This window comes from Acyrthosiphon pisum, chromosome A2, assembly GCF_005508785.2.
Source record: "Acyrthosiphon pisum isolate AL4f chromosome A2, pea_aphid_22Mar2018_4r6ur, whole genome shotgun sequence".
Classification (NCBI taxonomy): Eukaryota; Metazoa; Arthropoda; class Insecta; order Hemiptera; family Aphididae; genus Acyrthosiphon; species Acyrthosiphon pisum.
Genome location: NC_042495.1, coordinates 97435881 through 97451061, shown reverse-complemented (window position 1 = coordinate 97451061; position 15181 = coordinate 97435881). Strand labels below are relative to the sequence as shown.

The following is a 15181-nucleotide window of genomic DNA, read 5'->3' as shown; positions in this document are numbered from 1 at the left end:
TTTTGTACTACTAAAGGAGTGTCCTGGGGTTGTACACACTTTTGTTATTAGAATGAAAACCCCTCACCCTTTTGTATTGTAAATTATTTAGTGAATAATTTTTATTTATATTAATTTTTATTAAGTTAATGCAAGAGTAATCTCTCAATTATTAAAATATTTATACTAAGGTTAATTTATTGTTCTTGGCAATAATTCTTAAAAATGGTTTCACAAAAATATCAAATAGATGTAATATTTATTTTTATTTTTATTTTAAAATAGTATACACACCGAATATTGGATCTAGTATTTAATATACTTGGAACATTTTTATAAATTATAAATGTTGATGGATCAATAGTAATTACTAAAATGTTAAAACCACAATAGCTCCTATAATTTCCAAACCCATTATCATGGACCCTTTATCCTTAGTAAATGTTAAATAACTAAAAACTAAAAATAACTGCATTATTGAATAAAAAAGGTTGGCGCATTCTTAGGGCCGTTCTTACAATGCCCGGTAAAGTGTCGGTTAATGCTAACCGACTGATAACAGATTTTATCACCGGCAGAATTCGGCCGGTTAAGTGTCGGTTAAGTTTAACCAGATATTGTAAGAACGGCCCTTAGTGAATCACCCTGTACATAAACCACAGATAAACAGATAATTGTGCATAGTAAAAGTGTAAAACTATATACTTGAAACGTATAATCATAGTATTATACCAGTGATGATTAATAGTGAAAAATTGTATAGTATGTTTTTCAGTAATTTACAGACAAACAAAGAAGTAAAGAAACAGTCACATATATGTACTACATACCAACATAAATTACTTGCACATAACGCATCACTAAATATTCTAAAAGTGATTAGTTAATAATTATTAAATTAATCTAGATGATGAAAATCGCATAAAATCCCAAAGTGGATAGTTCTCATACAATGTTTAGATTCGACCAGTGTATTGATTGTATTGAATGTACGATGAAATATACTTTACATTTAAAGTCAATGGTAGTAATCAAAAAGTTAGGTCAAACGTTTATAATATTGAGTGAAGTTACATTTATATATTATTTCCACAATTTTGTACCAGTGTAAATATATTATATTGTAAAGTTAATTCTCAATATTATTAAATATAAAATAGATATTTCAAATTGTGTAGCTTAAAAAAAAAAATGTTTTATGTAATAAAATACAAGTATTTTTTTAAAATTACCACCACCAAATTCTTCTCTAAGAAAAATATACAAAAATGTATAGATATGCGTTCTATATAAGATGTTCACAACTTAAAAAAAAAAGTCTAAACATAATATGAAATAATAAAGATACCAATACTATTAAGTATTATTTAAATAATAATTATTGTTTATAACTTACGGAGAACACGGAGATCTATGTAGTCAGTAGTTGTGCCGAACGGACTATCGACTTTACATAAGTAACGGTCAGTGTCATTCATATGTATATTTCGTAAGCTTAGTACTTCCCCTCGTATTTGACTATCATATGGAAGTGGTGATCGGGTACGACTCCATTTTACGGTGTATTGCTGTTGAATGTTTGTAAGCATCGATAAGTATAAAGATCTATTTATTATCAGTTATAACTGATGGTAATGCTCACTTCACTTGATTTGGGTAGTATACACCGGAGATTAGTGTTTCCGCCTTCAAATACTTCTTGATTGCGATCAACAGCTCTGATGATTGGAGCAGGATGATCTCGTGAGTTATCTAAACAGAATAATTTAAAAATTACATTGTATAGTGCAAAATTAAACTGTTTATCAATATGTATCTTATATATTTATGTACTCAATGTTTTGTTTATTCTTTTACAATTTATTCATTAAAGTTTTACCGTTTACTATGACTTCAGCAACAGATTCAGCTTCTCCGATGTTATTCACAGCCTTACATAAATATCTACCAGTGTCTTGTTCAGTGATGCCATTGAACTACAAATAAAAAAATAAAAGGGTAAAAAAAAAGGTTAGTTTAGGTAACTTAAAAATGTATAAAAAGGTACCTATAAAAAGAAATTTAAAAAAATATAAATATTTGTATATATTACTCTTAAAAATCCTCCATTCGTTTGTACAGTAGGTGGTAATGACCGACTCGATAATTTCGACCAAGTAATTGTAATAGGTTGATCTCCATCTGCGGTGCACATAATTTGAGCGTTGTCACCTCGTTTAACAACTTGACGTGTTGGATTCAAAGCAATTCTTGGTGGTTCTAAAATATGCATGTTTATTTGATTATCATTCATATTATTATAATATTAAAGAATAGGTAATTATGTCAAAAATTGCAAAAATAATAATTTTTTTTTTTTACCTCCAACGGTACAAAGTTGATTTTTTTCTGTCAGCGTATTAGTAATTACAAAATATTATATTATTTTCATATAAACATAAATATTTGAGACGACAATATTTTATTTTAAACTTGAACTCACCAACTACTTTTAATGTAATGGATCGACTAAAAACAACAGTTCTGTCGGATTCTATCCCTAAACAGTTGTACTGTCCTTGATCCGATTTCTGGACATTTCTTAGAATTAGCATATTGTCGATAATATCGTGTTCTTCCGATAATGAGAGTTGGTTTCCTCTCACCCATGTTAGGCGAATTCGATCTCTAATTGCTGATGCGTCTATAAACAGGTAAGATAGACTCATATTTTAAAACCGTATCATAACTATGAGGGGGATGATCATATATGTATTTGCACATACCAGCATTGCAAGTGAGGACTGCTCTAGATCCTACTAAATTCACTAATTCATCTTCTGGTTTTGTGTTAGGAATGTCACCTCCGCTTTCGTCATTTCCAGCTATATCACCTCTAAACGGTCCAGATGTTTTATTTTCCTCTTCATTTGTGTTTAATTTTCCATCATTTTCTCCTCCAGATATTTCGTTACCGTCTTCAGACACAATTAGTTGTACTCGTTCTTCCACAGGTCCGGCAGAATTTTGTGCTATACAGGAATAAGTCCCGATATCTGATGGTTGAGCATTTTCTATTATATATTCAGCTGTGTCAGACGACCCTGAGTTACTGCGAGATTCCCTGCAAAAATAAAATTTTAGTTAAAACTGAATTCAATAAATCAGTAAATCAAACCAATCTTACGGGTAAGAAGGATAATCCGGTGTAAGCTTAGTCCATGTCACGGTGGGTGATGGGTTTCCAGTAGCCTGACAACGAAGTTTAACTTGTTTTCCTGGTAGTACTGTTATAATACCAGATGGCCTTAACTTAATAACGGGAAGAGATTGGACTTCAAGTATAGCTATAGCTGATGCCATGCCAGCAGTGTTTCTGGCTTCACAAACATATTCTCCTGCACTAGATGCTTCCATACCAGTAATTCTAAGACATAATACATTGAGATGATATTAAGTATATTTGAAATAAAATATTATAATGTTTTCATTTAATTTTGCTATACTTGATTACTCCTGGTGGAATCTCTTCCATTTGACTAGGTAAACTTTCACCATTGCGTCTAGTCCACTTGACAATAGGTGTAGGAATTCCTCCAGTTACTCGGCATTGGTATAATACACTACTTCCAATATTTACGATTTGTCTAGCACTTGGGTATAATTCAATAGTCGGAGCTTCCCTTCCTAACAAATTATATAATAATGTTATTTATATAACAGTGTTTAATATATTACTACCTATGTTTTAATAAATACATACGTTCAATATCAATAATAGAAGATGCTTGTGCTGTTCCACCTTCATTTGTACCTTTACAAACATATATCCCACGGTCTTTGACTTGAGCCGACGGTATACGTAGTAAAGATCCACTTATCTAAAAAATCAAGTAAGCATATATAAAGAAGAAAAATAAATAATGTATATTTTGTTAACCAAGAGAAATTAAAAATATGTTTATGCTCAAATTACTAATACAATAAAAATTTTTTACAATATGTATAAAGGAATTAGTTAATATCCGACCAAACCTCGGTTACAACAAGACAAGGAATTTATGAATATACGAGTATATGACCGACACATTGAGTTATATTTTGACTGAAATTATTGATTAAAACGATTCAAAAAAAAAATATGTACAAAAAACTCATATGTGAAACAAAATGGTTCTATTGTCATGACAGACAATGTATAGATATACAATTGTATACATACCTGAACATTAGATGTTAAATTCTCATTGATTTTAAACCATTGTACTTGAAGATTGGGATCGGTAGTTGACAAACATCTGAGTTCCGCGAGGGTACCTTGTGGAACTATTTGCTTGTCTGGTTCAATGCGTAAGCTTGGGGGATTTCTACGTTGAACAAAAATCCAGTTATTTTTCAATTTTATGTAGTTGTGTTCAATAAGTAATATTTACCTTCTTTGTACAATGTTTACTGGTACTTCGACTTCTGATTCAATCGCTCCAGACCTATATGAAATAGCTGAACAGACGTATACCCCAGAGTTTGAAGGTTTAAGACGGTGGAGAGTCAAAAGACCACTTGAACTTTGTTCAGATCCATATGGCAATGGTTGGTTTCCTATTTTTGACCATTTCACACCATACTGAGTCTCATCTGAAATGGTACATTGAAGACGTACAATATCACCAGGTCCTGAATATTGAGGTGGATCTATTGTCAGTGACAATAAATCATTTGATCCATTTATGACTGGTTGTGAAGCTGTTTTAATAAAAGCACAAATATTAGTTTGTGCAGTTAAAATTAATCACAATGTTTTAATTTTACGTTCAATATAAATTGTGACTCTTTGCGAATCAGTTTCGCCATTTTGATTTGTTGCTCTACAGAAATAAGTGCCTTGATCGGATTGTTTTACTGCTGGGATACGGAACACACCATCTTCTGACACATACTAAATTTGAATCAATGATTTATTAATTAGATCACTTATTTTCTAATTAATTATAAATAACTCACAGATGGGTTGAACTGTTGATCTCTTCCTCTATACCATTCAAGCGTAGGCGCTCCAGGAGACTGACAAGTGAATTCAGCTGGATCACCAACTACGAGTTTTAGGTATTTGGGTCTGATTTCAACAGTTGGTTTAATAATATTTGTTCCACCTAGATATCAATATTTTAATTAATACAATTATAATTTATATACTATAATATTTTACACTAATATTATAAAATACACATATCAATTTTACCAATAGCCTTTATATCCTGACGGAATTCTATTTTGAGAGCATGGAATAAAAATAAATATTTGTATATTTTACATGAAAATAAATACACTCAATGTTGATTATTACCTCCAACAGCAAGTGTTTTCTTTTCACTAATTGCTGAATAACCATCAGAAGCGGTGCATACATATACTCCAGAATCTGATGTGTCAAGATTTGTAAATAGCAAATATCCTGATCCATTATCGATTGCTCTATTTGCAGGTAAACTACCACCTTCTCTTGTCCATTTTAACACAACAGGCTTTACAAATATTTACAAACATCATTATGAATTTTGTTATTTAAATTATTATATATGTATATTGTATATAAAGAAAACATTAATAATACCCGACTTCGTCTAGATCTTGCATCACATCTAAACCTTACAGTACTACCAATTTCCACAATCTCGATCGATGGATCTGAAACTGTGATGTAAATTTCTGGCTGACTTTGTATTGGTTTACTGGTTGTTTTCGGTTGATCTAATATTAAAAGAATAAGTTTTTTAATAAATAACTTAAGAACTTTACTATACAAATTAATACATTAATTTATTTAATATTAACATTTTTACCTCCTATTCTCAGTATTTTTTTGTCACTGAAGGATGAATATCCATCAGATGCTGTACAAATATACACTCCACTATCTGAAGGTTCTACGCTAGTTATATACAAGTAACCTGACCCATTGTCTTGTGTACGGTCAGATGGTAAATATCCGTCTTCTTTTGACCATGTTATACTGATTCTCTGAAAAGCACATGCAAAATATATTACAAGTTATTTCAAGAAATTAAATAATAAATAATATTTTACTTGTGAACGACGAGAATTGGCAGCACAGTGTAATGTAACTGTATTTCCTATTTCTACAATTTCGATTTTCGGCTCAGTTATTTGAATATAAATTTCTGGCTGAGGTAGTGGTGGTGGTGTTCTGGTTGTAGTTGTGGTTGTGGTTGTTAGTCTATTATTAACTGCAAATAAAAGTATATTATTAGTTATTGCACCACTGCATTTAGAAAATATTTCTGATAGTTTAAAAGTATTAATTAGTTGTCTTTAGAGTTTTTTAAATAATTTTTTTGTGTAATTACCTCAAATCTATAAGAGGTTATAATATACAATGAGTGTTGCCTGTAGGTTTATGTTACTTATTAGTTGTTAGTTATTCGTTTTTTTTTATAATGATATGTCAAATTTGATTAATGTTTAAGGTAGACTTCTTTAAACATGATTGGTCTAATTATATAATTGAAATTATAATTTTCAATATATAAAATTCCTATAGCAGTAGGTCCATAAAAAATACCCTTAAGGATTACAATTGAAAAATGCCTACGGTTCTTATTAGATCCCAATTTGATGAACTAATAATTAATATTTTGGGGTATAGTGCTTGGATGTATCAATGTGGTTTTTTGACCAAGTCTTAACTGTTGTTCATTGTTTAAACTATGCATGACTATTGGTATTTTTTGATTAATCTGTACTGATAAACTTGGGTTAAGCACCTGCCGTTAAGTTTATGTAAAGCCCATATTTGCTTTAAAAAGTTGCTATTTAGAAATATTTATTTGAATTTGATGAGCTAGAATTATGTACTAAAATGAAATATAGTATTAAATACGTGCAAAATAATTTAGTTATCCAGTATTCTTGAAAAAGTGATTAAGTTATCGATGTATTTTGTTAATAAAAAATAAACTGTCATTATAAAATATATGTATTACCTAAAGTATTGCAGGAAGGTCCGGTGTATCCAGAGAGACAATTACAAGTGACTCTTGAGTCTGAGCCTAGTGAACAACTTTCTTCGTTAGCATTACATGGGCATCTTGTGCATTGGTCATTGGTGTCCTTGTAATATCCAACACTACATATCTAATTTGAAAAATGATTTAATAAAGGCTACCGTAAATTTGATAGAGATTATTCTACCATAGGCGTGCGCAGACTTTTGGTTCCGGGGGTGCACACTAAAAATTAGAGCCCACAATAATTTTGAAAACAATTATAGATACAGACTAATATTTTAAAGATATCAAATGCACTAAAAATATTTATTTTATTTTATTATTCATTCTAATAAATATTATATAAGAATATATAGATATACGATCTTCAATATGATAATCAACATTTAAAAAGAACAACATTTTTGAATTCGTCAGTAATTTCATTAATTTAATTTACACTTAATTAATAATTAGGGACCTTGTTATTTTTGGTGAGGTGTCCTGGGGTGCCCAGGCACCCCCGGCACCTCTTGTGCGCATGCCTATGTATTCTACATACTTCACATGATGTTCCTCTGTGACCAACTGGACATCTGCATATTTCAACACTGGTTGATCGTTCACCACCAGTCTCAGATTCAATAGCTGTATCTAAACTCACATCACTGAGGTATGTTCTATTAGTCTGAGAAGCATGTATTGCACGAATTAGGATGGCTTCAATAGATGAAAGTACTTTCATAAATTCAGCTCTGGATGCTGGTTGTGGTCCTGAAGAAATTAATCGACGCCAACCTTTTTCTACTAAATGAGTATTTAGTACCTATAAAAAAAAAAATATAAATATACACTTAATAGGTATACTTTAGGTGGAAATATATACGGTTGTTTCGCCTGGCAGAACTTTTTTATCATTTGATTTAAATAACCATATTCCACTTCCAACAAGTATGATATCGGTGTCATCACGTATTGTGGACCCTGGAAAAGTGGTATAGCGTTGGGTCCAGTTAAGGAAACCACCATATGATGTAATCTAAAATATGTAATTCATAATCCATATTATTGAGCTTAAATTATTTTTATAATGTATTAATTATTTATTGCATAATTTCCATAAACTTATAATACGATACCTTATTTCCTGTAAAAGAAGATGGCAATGACCAAAATAATTGTTCACCGCGATTAGGTGTATAGTCATAGCCAATTTCATTTTTAGACACGTCAGTTGAAAAGCCAGATTTAATGAACCTATTTCTAGTACTGAGAAAATACATTTTTAATTAGTTTAATTTCTGAGCATTAACAGTTAACAATATATAAATTAATTATAAGAAATACCTATCAGTTAAAGTAAACCCGTGACTTTGTCCAAATAACTGCATTGGAATTTGAGTAACAAATAAATTGGAAGGATAACAATTTTGGGAAACTCCAGAACAGAAACACTCTAAACATCCTTCTACATGATTTTCTGATAAGTCAAATGTACCAGGTCTACAACGATCACAACGAGGTCCTTCGACATTGGTCTATAAATGTTAATTATTTATACATATTAGATCTATTTATGTATTACTTAATTATATTTTGTTATACTTTGCAAACACATCTATTTTCTTGGCAAGGTAATAAAGTACCCTGAGAATCACAATCACAGGCCGAAATCTCTTCATTGGCTTCACATGGTATGCCTTTTAGTGGGTCACCTGTATAACCAGGTAAACACACATCACATGTATCTCCTGTTGTATGATTTCGACAGTTCTGTAATTTCAGAATTTATTAATATACATCATGGTTAATAACTAATAATACTTAATTTATCATTCAATTAATATTGACTTACAACACAAATTCCAGAGTCAGGATCACAATGATTTGAATGACCGTTACATGTACATGGTTCGCATATTTCTAAATAGAGACCTTGGCCATTTCTCGTGTATCCAACAGCACATTCTTCACATGACAGACCTTTGTAACCTTCTGGGCACAAACATTCTTCCACTTCAACAGCTCTATTTTTTCCGGTGTTGAATGAATCAGTGATTTCAAGCGTTACTGACTGTATCCTGTGGTGGAAAATTATAATAATCAATAATAATATCAAGCAGCATATTTTTTTACCATTGTATAGCCACTATAAATATACTTACGCTACTTCTTTAGTACCAGTTGTGTAAGTAGCTTTAATTAATATGGATTTCAAACCAGCCAATGCCATTAATAAATGTTCGCGATCTGCAACCTGACCATCTGGTCGTTGCCAATTTTGTTCTAATAGCTTAACTGAAGTGGTTTTTAAAGTATTTGGTTCAACATTTTCACGACTATAATGCAATAATCGGATTTTGTTTTCCTGAAAATTTAGAACAAAAAATGACAACAGAAATGCTTTTGTTTGCGATAATTATTTGAATATTTACACTTATAAGTTCGATATCTGGTGCACTGTTTTTGGAAGACTGACCACCTGGGACTGGAACATGTCTTAAGATATAACTCAGAGAACCACCATATGAAGTTATTTTATTTCCCAGAAACCGTGGAGGTAATTGCCAATAATATACCTAATAATAATATAGCATATAAAAAAAATTTTCCAGTAGGTATAGAATTTAACAGTGATTGTTTATACTTCTTGACTGCCTGGTGGAAAGTCTCTGTAAATAAGTTCTCTTGTACTTGAATCCACTTCTAAATATGGTAATGGAACAAAGTTTTTACGCTGAATTAATTTTATGTCTTGGTGGGTCCTTGCAAATGTTGCGTGCACCTGAAACATTATATGTTTGTATACATACTGTCTACTGAAAAATGTCATGAGTCAAATAATATTTACTTCTTGTCTGTACAGCCTAGAACTGGTACATTGATTGGATAGACCCATGCAGAAACAGCTGATGCAACCAAATTGATTATCTGGTGCAATGTTGAACGTGTTAGCCTTACATTGGTTACATAAATCACCAGTTGTATAATCCTGTTTAAAGGTTATTGAAAAATAATATGTTAATACTTTATACTTGATTTTTGGATTTTTGTTGAAACCATAAAATAGGAAAAACATTTTATTGCAATAATTATAAATTATACTTACCACAAGTGTTAGTAAATAAGACAGCATTAGCAAATAAAATTTGGCAGAATTATTAATTTATTCTGAAAACATAGAATGTTTATACATTAGACTTACCTTGCAGACACATTTTCCAGTACTCTCATCAGGGAATGGTGATATTGAACCAACTGCATCACATATGCCTGAAAAATTAATTATCATAAAGTGTGATCACAGCAGTATACCTACTCTTAATGGTAATCTTATTTTTTAGTTTGTTTACCTTGCTTGCAATAATCTCCTGGTTGCAAAGGATTTCCTGAATATCCAGAGGCACATTGTTCGCACCTTCGTCCAACATATCCATCAATACAATTACATGTCGGTAACCCATCAGTATCTAGGTAGCAACCTTTACCAAATCTAAAAGAGACAATTATTCAAAAAAAAAGGTTTGACATTTTTATTAAAAATAAAAACAATTGTTAATTACTGATTGCCGGATGATGTTAAGGGACAAGGACAATGTCTACATGGTATTCCTCTCGGTGGTGACCCATACATTCCTATCGGACAGACTTCTGTATCTTCTTTGTAACATTGTCCTAACCAGGAACCTTGTTGTCTGCGTACATATCCAGGAGCACAACTCTTTGAAAAACAATTAAATATTTAAACATGCATAATGTGAATAAACAAAAACGTGTATAAATTGTAAACACAAAAATTATATTCACATAACAAGATGAGAACATTAAGGAAGTAAATAATAATTCATAACAAACATTTGAAAATTAATATAATATTGTAAATAATATAATTTATTAAATAAATACTTTTCAAACATTTAATAATTAAATATTAAATATTATAATTAATGAATTGATTAGTATACATATTTGACGCTTACTTCACATGATAGACCAGTATAACCTGCTGGACATTGGCACTCCTCAACAAATGCTACATATTCATTACCGCTTTTCATTGTCTGTGCTGAATCCATTTTTATATGTTTTATATTTGTCTCAGATTGTTGAGAAACATACTGACCCCTTTTGAGCAATCAATATAATATATTACATCAACAATTTAATGGAAAAAATATATTAATGGGATAAATACCTGATTAAAATATTTTCTACATTAGCTAAAACCATCATAACTTCTTCCCTGGTTGCTAGTCTATCAGAATAACTGAACTCGGTACTTTCTTTTTTCCAAACATCAGCAAATAATCTAGCTGATACAACTGTATCTATGCCTACTGGTGTTTCCGGGCCAAAGTACAGAAGTTTAACACCATTTCCCTAGTGAAAGTGTTAAGCATCATTCATTGTTCATTAAAACGTAATAAATTAAAATTAAATTCCTTACAATCAAAATAATGTCTGGTGTGAATGTAATTGGATCTCCGTTTCCCTCGTACCTAACTATGTATGTTATGTATCCCCCATAAGATTTAAGCTGATTGCCCAAATAGCTTTCTGGGAATTTGAAGTATGGGTATGTGTCTTCAGATTGTTTTGAAGTATTATTGACTGTAAATACTTGTAAAGCTTCATTTCCATTAACATTTATTTGATGAGCAGCAGAACTTGCTGATTGTAGTTCTACTCTAAATGAAGAAGCTTCTATATAAACATTAGCTATTCTAAGTTGATGCAATGATGGTGTATTCTAGAAGAAACAAAATATTAGATTTGATTAATCCGAATAAACACAAAGTGAGATTTTCAAACCTGAATCTTGAAGAGTTTGGAGCTTCTGCAATTACTTGAGATTCCAAAACAAAAACAGTTTATACAATCATTTTGAGATAAAGCTACATCATTAAAGGTTCCTTTAGGACATGTAGTTTGTTGAATTAAATTAGGTCGTTTTACAACTAATATTGTGTCTGGTACTGCTATTTCGGAACCATGTATATTGATACCTTCACAACTATATGCACCTTGATCAGCTTCCTAAAATCCATAAAATTGGTGCATATTAGTTTAAACTAAGTGTAAAATAAAAGTGTATGCAATAATTTGTTTTAAATTATAAACATTATACCTGAATATTAGGACAAGTGAGTGTACCAAGTCCATTAACACTAGTCATTTCACATTTTGTTGGAACATGACCCCAGTTCAATCGCCATGATATTTCTGGGATTGGTACACCAACAGCTTTGCATGTTGTTATGAACACTTCACCGATTTCAAGTGTTATCAAAGGAGGTGGTGTAGTTTGAAATTGTACAGGAACTAAATTAAAATTAAAATCATTAAAATAAAGTAGTGTGACCAATATATCTATACACATTATTCTACTTACGACAACCAATTTCATCACTTCCATCTGAACAATCACTTTGAGAATCACATTGGAATGATTTTGGAATGCACTCTTTATTTCTGCACTCAAATTCACTATACAAACAGCGAGAATCTGTAAGATGATAAAAAATCGTCACATATAAATTATAATTTATAATTTTACAATATCTACCAACGTACAAGTAGGTACAGTAGGTATAACCTATATATCGGTATATTACGTAAAAAAAAAATATATATTTATAAATATTCATTACACACCCGATACTTTTTGTTCACAGTTCTGTTCATCAAAATTATCTCCGCAATCATCTTGACCATCACACACCCAAGTTTTGAGTATACATTTTTTATTGCTACATCTAAACTCGTTGGGTTGACATCCAAACATATCTAAAAATGACAGTAATCAACGTATAGGTATTAATATTTTTAACCAAGTGTTTAATTAAATCTAAACATACTGCAACGGGTTTCATCTGATCCATCTAAACAATCTATTTGACCGTCACAAACTTTTGTCTTTAATATACATTGTTTATTGGAACACGTAGCTTCATTTAAACCACACGATTCTATGGGCCGAACCGTTACATCAATCCCTGAAATATAATTCATAAATATTATATCAAATATTATAACAATTAAAATATGAATGGGTGGCATTTTTAATTGTACAAATTATATACAGAGGTAATACGAATAACGAATGTCGAACATACATTAAACAATATGTAATTACTAATTTAGTTATTAATTAAAAATGTATTAATTAATAATATACCAGTTATACATAATATAGCATTAATAACACTCGACATTACAAATAACGTAAATAGGTAGGTATATCAAATAAATACAAATATACAATAGATATATATTATTTCATAAATATACCTGCCTATATATATAGACATCTACTAAACGATTTTAAAATAACAGAATCTACTTACATTTAGATCAAATACAAACGTCAGCAAAGTAAAAAATAAATTTTATAGTAATACACATAATAAAACCAATATATTTATTATGTATTTCGGCTCAATTAGGTACATACCTGAGTAGCGATTAATATTAAAATTTCTTGTTGCAGGTAAACCAAATTTCCATTTATTATTTATAATTGGTATTATATGTTTATGTTTCCGTGCAGCTTGTATTCGGTAAGTATTTTTTTTTTTTTTTTAAATATAAATTTAAAAGCATCATTCGTAATATTTAGATGTTTTACTTACATGGTTCTACTTTTAGGAAGACAGATACGCGGGATCCAGGGTCGGAAGCTGAGAAACCAATTGCTTCGCACACATACGTGCCACTGTGTTCAACCTAAATTATTTCAAACACATTAGCATTTGAAGAGATGAATAATAATGTAAATTTACCTTGATATTAGGCATTTCCAATCGGCCTCCGATGTCTCTAGATCCATGAGGTAAATACAATCCATTACCCCGAGACCATCTAACAGGTGCTCTCAGAGGACCTTCATCTCTGCATTGAAATACTACTTCTCTGTCTACGCAACGAATAGAAATATAATTGTCCATTAATGTAAAATATAATTATTTTAATTAAAAATTCCCAAACCAAAACGACATGCGAACAACATGCAAAACTAAATAAAAACTTTTAAACAATTAACACTTATAATAGTTAGGTAGGTATATTATTAAAATACACAATACATCAAATAGATAACTATAATGATTAGACACGCCTATGTATAACCAAATATTTTAGTTTTATTATTTTGTTATTCATAAAATAAAATTACTTTTATACAGTGTTAATGATTAAGACTGGTTTCTAGACATCACAAATTATCAGGGATTATCCCGCTACTGAGATCTACATCCCCCATTTTGAATAACCCTGCGTTTTTCCCGCATTCATGAAAATTTAAAGTATTCATTTTGTATACAATTTGTATGATAAAAATTAATATTTTTTATTTGATCCATGATTTTCGTCAAAAAAATTAACTCCATTCATGAATGACGCATTACACGCATTGACCACAATCATTATTCAATTATATCTAATTATATTACAAATAGCAAATACCTCCATATTATGTATAATATTATGTTACATGTAAAATACCAGCTATTTACTAGTAATCATATGTTATTTAACTACCATGCGATAATTTATAAAAGTGAAATAATTAGCGTAGTAATTAAATAGTAAGCGTTTTATGAAAGGAGATCCCTATCGATAATTTTTAAAAAAATTTTTAGAAATTGTTGCTCTTTTGAACAAGACTTTTATGGTCTATTTAATCGTTACTTGTAAAACATTATCTAAAATTTAATTAACTATGAATTATATTTAAATATTCCAAATAGTTGTATTGTATTTAGATGATAAGAAATAATAATTTTTAAATTATTAAAATAGATAATTAAATTATTTTTGTGTTGAGATTTTGTAAATAGGTACCTCATACTTATAATAATAATAAACACGAAAATAATTATTAATTATAATCTATTTTTAATTTTATTTTAGATTCTGAGTGGAACGATGAATGTATTGATTTTACAATGATGTGTGTTTTTTTATTTTTTTTTATTTTTTTATTTTTGTGTCTGTCATCACGGTTTAGGGCAGTAAAACTGCTTCGATTTTATTCAACGGTATCTTGTTTGATGGGAAAGTGAATCTAATTGGTGCATTCGGGAGGTCAAAAGCGCCGTGAAAAACAAAAGAAAAATTAAGGAAAAACGGGAATTTTTACGCAAAATCTGTTTTCGAGAAAATTGATTTTGGTTTTTGGTGTAACTTTAAAACGAATGACTGTAGATACATGAAATTTT

The 15181-nt window shown here is 30.1% G+C and overlaps 1 protein-coding gene across 12 annotated transcripts in view; it reads right to left on the bottom strand.

Moving 5' to 3' along the window:
- The window catches only part of LOC100168636 (basement membrane-specific heparan sulfate proteoglycan core protein), a 164780-nt gene that overhangs the window by 13108 nt on the left and 136491 nt on the right, over nucleotides 1–15181 (bottom strand). For all 12 annotated transcript variants that reach the window (XM_016807846.2, XM_029489102.1, XM_029489099.1 and 9 more), the window contains 41 exons: nucleotides 13745–13878; nucleotides 13595–13688; nucleotides 12821–12958; nucleotides 12618–12749; nucleotides 12355–12468; nucleotides 12091–12284; nucleotides 11775–11999; nucleotides 11410–11712; nucleotides 11158–11342; nucleotides 10943–11087; nucleotides 10526–10683; nucleotides 10316–10455; nucleotides 10168–10235; nucleotides 9814–9954; nucleotides 9610–9747; nucleotides 9398–9541; nucleotides 9128–9330; nucleotides 8818–9043; nucleotides 8568–8735; nucleotides 8310–8500; nucleotides 8102–8231; nucleotides 7849–8001; nucleotides 7525–7788; nucleotides 6960–7110; nucleotides 6043–6203; nucleotides 5799–5976; nucleotides 5570–5706; nucleotides 5303–5480; nucleotides 4960–5108; nucleotides 4768–4894; nucleotides 4392–4701; nucleotides 4181–4325; nucleotides 3722–3839; nucleotides 3465–3645; nucleotides 3146–3385; nucleotides 2745–3082; nucleotides 2462–2662; nucleotides 2072–2238; nucleotides 1859–1955; nucleotides 1622–1731; nucleotides 1376–1547 (listed from right to left, as the gene is read on the bottom strand). In XM_016807846.2, coding sequence (XP_016663335.1) covers nucleotides 1376–1547; nucleotides 1622–1731; nucleotides 1859–1955; nucleotides 2072–2238; nucleotides 2462–2662; nucleotides 2745–3082; nucleotides 3146–3385; nucleotides 3465–3645; nucleotides 3722–3839; nucleotides 4181–4325; nucleotides 4392–4701; nucleotides 4768–4894; nucleotides 4960–5108; nucleotides 5303–5480; nucleotides 5570–5706; nucleotides 5799–5976; nucleotides 6043–6203; nucleotides 6960–7110; nucleotides 7525–7788; nucleotides 7849–8001; nucleotides 8102–8231; nucleotides 8310–8500; nucleotides 8568–8735; nucleotides 8818–9043; nucleotides 9128–9330; nucleotides 9398–9541; nucleotides 9610–9747; nucleotides 9814–9954; nucleotides 10168–10235; nucleotides 10316–10455; nucleotides 10526–10683; nucleotides 10943–11087; nucleotides 11158–11342; nucleotides 11410–11712; nucleotides 11775–11999; nucleotides 12091–12284; nucleotides 12355–12468; nucleotides 12618–12749; nucleotides 12821–12958; nucleotides 13595–13688; nucleotides 13745–13878 — 6948 coding nt within the window. The remainder of the gene's footprint in view (nucleotides 1–1375; nucleotides 1548–1621; nucleotides 1732–1858; nucleotides 1956–2071; nucleotides 2239–2461; nucleotides 2663–2744; nucleotides 3083–3145; nucleotides 3386–3464; nucleotides 3646–3721; nucleotides 3840–4180; nucleotides 4326–4391; nucleotides 4702–4767; nucleotides 4895–4959; nucleotides 5109–5302; nucleotides 5481–5569; nucleotides 5707–5798; nucleotides 5977–6042; nucleotides 6204–6959; nucleotides 7111–7524; nucleotides 7789–7848; nucleotides 8002–8101; nucleotides 8232–8309; nucleotides 8501–8567; nucleotides 8736–8817; nucleotides 9044–9127; nucleotides 9331–9397; nucleotides 9542–9609; nucleotides 9748–9813; nucleotides 9955–10167; nucleotides 10236–10315; nucleotides 10456–10525; nucleotides 10684–10942; nucleotides 11088–11157; nucleotides 11343–11409; nucleotides 11713–11774; nucleotides 12000–12090; nucleotides 12285–12354; nucleotides 12469–12617; nucleotides 12750–12820; nucleotides 12959–13594; nucleotides 13689–13744; nucleotides 13879–15181) is intronic.